Source organism: Dipteris shenzhenensis, chromosome 11, assembly GCF_047967505.1.
Source record: "Dipteris shenzhenensis isolate YYH24624 ecotype China chromosome 11, Dip_SZ_1.0, whole genome shotgun sequence".
Taxonomy (NCBI): domain Eukaryota; kingdom Viridiplantae; phylum Streptophyta; class Polypodiopsida; order Gleicheniales; family Dipteridaceae; genus Dipteris; species Dipteris shenzhenensis.
The window spans coordinates 53574559-53580558 of NC_141606.1; the positions used below are offsets into that span (position 1 = coordinate 53574559).

Below are 6000 nucleotides of genomic sequence, written 5' to 3' on the forward strand. Positions count from 1 at the left end.
AGACCTTGTGATGGAGATGATGCTAGCAAAGGATGGGGTTGTTGTGGAGCCGCTAGATGATCAAAAGTTCGAAGAAGTGCTTGAAACCATTACACCAATGACCCAGAGAAGGAGGCTTCAGAGAGTGGTGCAGAGCGCAAGAAGTGAGGCTAGAGGAGGGGATGGTGGAATGGATTCAATACTTGATTTAAAGAGGAGATGCAAATATCCATACCTACAAAGTATCCTATTTCCTGAACAATTGCAAGATGAACAACAGCCACATATCTTCAAAATGTCGACCATTGGTCCAGGATCAGGAGTTGATCTAGTGAATCGCATGCGGCCTGGTGGGAGCTTGGGATCACAATGGGTTCATTTTGACCATGTGCATCGAGTGAGGGGATGGTCAACAATGGGTGCTCATGTGTATGACCCATTCATAAGGGAACTATTAACTATAGCAATATGTGAATTCAAGGTGGAGGATAACCATGCTCAAGTTCGATTCTGGGAGCTACTGAACAATACAATGGAGAAGAATGGTTTTAAAAAACCTGAATTCCGTGGATTCATGGCAGATGGAGCAGGAGCAAATTGGCTGGCTGTCCGCACTGTTTACAATGGGGGACCGGAAAATGTGATGGATGGTAGAGAAAGAACTTGTGTTTTCCATTGGGAGATGAGCATGGTTGAGCACACCAGACGATGCATTAAGCCGCAATTTCAGGAGGAGCATAAACTTCTATGTCGGAAGTGGAGAGAGGCAACAACTTCAACTTCTGTAGACCAATGCAAACAAACATTGAATTTGTATTGGTCCCCAATTCATGTGAAGGAGGGTGAGCTACCAACATTGCATACGTGGCTTGCTTGGTGGGATGTTAGAGTCAACCAGTGGGGGGGAATGTTCTTGCAGCAAGAAGAGCACTCTGGATTTGTTCCTACAGTGAACCTTTCAGAGACAAAACATTCTAGCATGAGAGCAGCACATGGATATGCAAAACACATAACATTGTATGATGCTTGTGCAGCAGATCTTGCAATGAGTGTCCTTCAGAGTGCCCACTACAATGCCTTTATGAATGGAAGACACTTGGGTACAGGACCAAATTTGGATGCTCTCCGGCGAAGAATACTTGATGGTAGTGGGTCTGGTAAAGGGGACAGAAATAGGCTTGTGGATTTATCACACATTTTGTACAATCATTCCAAGGGTTGGAAGATATTTTGAAGCATCAAATTTTTCTATCAACTTTTTTTTGTATGACATATGCTTTTTGTGCTATGGAGTTAATAACTTTTAGAAAAAAGGTGACTTCTGACAACATGAAGAGCAGTTAATGTAATATGTTACTATTCTCATTATTGAAAGCATTCAATGTTTTATTTTATCATTACTTTTTCATAGCAAAGGAAACATGATTTGAACATGTACTTCTGGAAACATGCTAGCCAAGATGCAGGCGAGTGGTTAAGCTTTCTTAGAGCATAAATTGTGGTAATTGGCTGTCCTGGATGAATATGATGTGGTTGTTATTAAATAGATAACACCTTGCATTGTTGTTTGTCCACGCTCGCTTATTTGGCCTCGCTCGCTTTTCTTCGCTCGCTTTTTGGTAATCCTCCTTAACACTAATTTCACATCATCCATGAGACAGTTTGTATGCTTAACTTCCAAGTCATTGTTTGTATCAAAGACAAACCCTACTGCAATCAAGTTCTCTCTTTCCACTAGAGTAATTGAGATTATCTTTCCAAGGACTCCTTACATGGATTAGTCTAGATTCCATACATATGTAAATGCTTAGGTTTCTTAACTCTGTTCACTCTTGGAACAAAACCCATGTTTCTTTGTTACTACAAAAATATCCTTCCCTAATGATTTATTCTTACCTCCCGTAAATTGGCCACAAATTCATTTTTTGGTGCATTAAATTTTACTAGATGGTGCACAAAGCCATGATAATCGTCTAAAGTACACCTTGCCATTTGATCTGATATGTAACATGACCCCGTTTGGACTTGTAAATCAAAAGATATAGGGATGTGAAAATGTCCTCTTTTGGGCCAAAACAAGGAGTGCATTAATGCGCTCCCTGTTTTGGCCCAAAAGAGGACATTTTCACATTTTAACACGCTCCCTATTTTGGCCCAAAAGAGGACATTTTCACATCCTTATATTTTGGCAAGATGTCAACATTTGATTGTTTTGGCCCAAAAGATGAGTTTTTAACATCCCTGCATCTTTTGATTATCAAATATAAATGGCATAATGTTACATATCAAATCAAATGACAAGGCATGATTTAGATGAATATCATGCCTTTTTGCACCATCTAAAAAACTTGTGTGCATCAGAATATAAATTTTGTGACACATAACCACCTTTTTGAATATTTTGTACTCCAAGCAATTATTTTATAAAAAACTTAGATTCTTTCTTTGCTTGCTTGATTTTCCAACCACTTCAACTAATTGTCGCTCGCTTTTTTGGGCTCGCTCGCTTTTTCTCGCTTGCTCTATTGACTGCCTCCCTTTCCCCCCCCTTCTCATCTATTTCCACCCGAAGTCCCTGGCCTCTATGGCGATTGCCTGGAATTGGTCTTCGATTTCTACTGCAATCTATCTGTCCAATTCTCTTGCATATTCCTCCTTCGCCAAGCTAGTGAATAGTTTGGACATTTGGATCATTTGGCGAGCTTGATTATCGAGAATGACAAATGGTGATGAGGACTGGTGATACTGCTGATGCAATTGGTGCCCATGTAGCCATCCTGATGATTATGTAGTGCTTGTTGGGGGTCATTCCAATGGTATTTCAGTCACCTGGGTACAGCAGTCATACTGTTGATCTGGCACTAGCTCCCCTTGTGGCTCATGGACTAGCATGGCGTCGATGGGCGATACTGGTGTCGATGCAGCCTCAAGCTTTGGTGCCAATCTTGCCTCAGGCTCTGGTGCCAAACTTGCCTCACGCTCTAGCTGCTGATGTTGTTGGAGATATATTGGTTGCAATTGTGCACCGAGCTATAGAATCTCGTGGGGTAATTCCTAAATTTTGACCTCCAGAATAGGTATCCGCATTTGCCAATGTGATAGTAGGAGAAGTTGGTGACGAATCCCATGCTAGTGAGAAGGGAATATCCAACTCCTCAATAGGTTTTGGTGACTGGGGCAGAGTCATTTCTCGTTCCTATAGCTCTTTTTTTATGATTACAGAGCCAGTAAGTTTGGAATTTTACATTTTTGACCTGATGAACCATCCGGTTTTTTTGTGAAAAAGATGACTAAGTGCTGGATCCAGTCTTGCCTTAGTTTCCTACTCAGCAAAACAAATGTGCAGAGTGGAAGGGATCGATTCTTGTCGCGCTTAACCCCCAGGATTGTAGATAGGAATTGTGCTGCTTCCTTGAGGTGAGGGTTAATGATGGTGTGAAGCAATATGCCATCCCTATGGCACATTGTGCCCTTAGTGAGGAGAGGCTGTACTTTGAGAAATTTAGCATCGGCAAACCTTGTAGAGTATTTTGCACCTTGTCTTGGGAGTGAGAAGGCCCTTTGAATGATTGTACTATTAAGGATAATGTTGAGTAGGCTCTGATGTACAGTGATGGTGCTATACTTGCCGTCTTGTGCATTGCTGGAGTGGTAAGAAGGGACTTATACATCTAGAGATATGTCCTTCATTAGGGTAATAGTGATGAACATAGCAACAAGGACTTCTTCTTGAGTTGTGGCCTTCATTACTGTAGTGCTTTTGGAGTTGTAGCCTTCATTTATTCTACATGCTTTAAATGTTGACTTTCTTATGACAAAAATTAAATGCTAAGGACTCGAGTGTTAGAGAAAAAATCATCACATGTGTCACATCAAAGAAATTCCATAAGCATCAAATCTCATAGTGTTGAAGGTGAATAAGCATCAAAATTGTCTTCTTGGATGGTGTAAGGAAGAGATTATTTCCCTATTGTAACAAATACCAAGATCTCTTACCCAAGCACTTGATGTGAAGTCCACTTGAAGAAACTCTTTGAGGCACACTCTTTCCCATTGTAATTCAAATGGCATTATAGGAAAATGCTCTAAGCTCGAGATCCATAATTGCCTTAGAGTGCTCCATAATTTTGAATCCTATATGAAATCATAATAAATATTTTAGATAGATATAAGTCATCTTAAAAGGAAACAACTCAAATTTAGATTTATAAATGTGTTTATTAAAGAAATAATAAATTCTCTTAATTTTGTAATACATTTATATCTTAATAATTCAAGGATAATGTCGCCGGCGAGGTGGGGGCTACGATGCCGGGCGGTTGGCAGGTCGCGGGGGAAAAGACGCTAAAGGACTACCGAGTGGACAAGTGAGACGAGATGTTTGATGCCGAGGATAAATTCAGCTGTCGCAAAATCAGGAAAAGACTGCTATATTTCTCTTCGCCTTGCATTTGCGAGAGAATATCATCGGGATTTCCCTCCATCCATGGCTTTCCGTATGATCTCAACCTCGCACGATGATGGAAGTGGACAGGCAACGACGTGCAGATATTTTCTGTATGTAATTGCGATGTGAAAGGAAAGTAATTGCTACCACTGACTTAGGAGTGCTGAGGACGCCCGCGGCGCACTGCACTTGCGGAGAAGCTTCGTGCTCAGCGGCTGTCTATTTAAGTCGATGCATTCTTCCAGCGTCTGTTATCTTGCAGAGCCTTTCCGTTAAGCGTTTGCGATCGAGTTCGAGCCTTACTGTGTATTACAATGGTTGCTCCACATGTGTAAACGTAGTTTTTCATGTCAGGCCCGTTCTAGCAAGATCTACGCAAGCGATGCGTGTGGTAGGGAGCGTGTGCTATGGATGGTAGGACGGATCTCCGTTTCTTATGTACGCGATGGTTACTGAAGTACGAACGGTTTGCTCTTTGTAAGCAGGTTGTTGTTGGATCAGGGGAGCGGAAGCCATGTCAGGAAAGGGCGGAAGTGGCAACAAGACCCCAATGTCGGGGACGGCAGCGAGCAGAATTCAGTCGGCGACGGCGAAGGCCGGAGGTGGAGGGGTGGCGAAAGGCAGCTTTGCAGCCCGCGCGCAGTCCGCGGCTGCAAAGAACGCTACAGCAGGTGTCACTGGCAAGAAATGATCACAAAGAAGGCCGCGGCCATCCATGCAAATGAGGAGCATGGAAAACCTCAGCTTTAAGCTTACAAAGCTTCCCATGTATGGATGGATTTTGTGTTTATTAGCTCAATATGTATATCCGGACTTAACTAACTCGTAGTACCTCGTTTTGTGATTATTTTCCACTCTCTTTCGTAACTTTTAGCTTCCTTTATAGTAGACTCTTTATCTCCACTCTTGTTTTCAGGCAGGTAGGGCATACATCTAGCATTTTTGACTCTGTAGGATTGCCTTTCCTCTCCTCCCAATGTGTTGTAATGGGCTTATCGTATAGACTTATCACTCCATGTATTCAGAAAGTAGCATGTGATTATGTGCACTTTGAACGTTTTGAGTTGCTCTATTTACTTGAGAAAACGTAATGTGTTTTTCCATTGGTATACCTCTCGTTAGCCAACTGCCTTTCATGAGATAAAACATAATTCAAAACGTAATTCACATGGGCACTCATTTGGCCATTTCTTAGCTATTTTGTGTGAACTTAGCAAAATACATTTATGTCAGACAAGTACTAAGGCTTGTCAGCATTACGATTCACCTTTATAAGTTGTGTGAAATTAAAGCTAATCTTTAAGCTTTTTACACCTTTAGCTTCCTTTATAGTCGACTCTTTATCTCCACTCTTGTTTTAATGTAGGTAGGGCATACATCTAGCATTTGTTCACTTTGTAGTGCTTTTCCTATCCTTCTAATGTGTTGTTATTGCCTTGTCCTATAGACTCATCATTAGCTTCCTTTATAGTCGACTCTTTATCTCCACTCTTGTTTTAATGTAGGTAGGGCATACATCTAGCATTTGTTCACTTTGTAGTGCTTTTCCTGTCCTCCTAATTTGTTGTTATTGC

General features: G+C 41.4%; 1 protein-coding gene across 1 annotated transcript in view; it reads left to right on the forward strand.

Annotated features, from left to right (window-relative positions):
- LOC147897171 (uncharacterized) overlaps positions 1 to 5273 on the forward strand; it is a 47616-nt gene extending 42343 nt beyond the window's left edge. The window contains exon 3 of the mRNA XM_087381223.1: positions 4912 to 5273. Coding sequence (XP_087237349.1) covers positions 4912 to 5176 — 265 coding nt within the window. The 3' untranslated portion in view covers positions 5177 to 5273. The remainder of the gene's footprint in view (positions 1 to 4911) is intronic.
- The last annotated feature ends 727 nt before the right edge of the window (positions 5274 to 6000 follow it).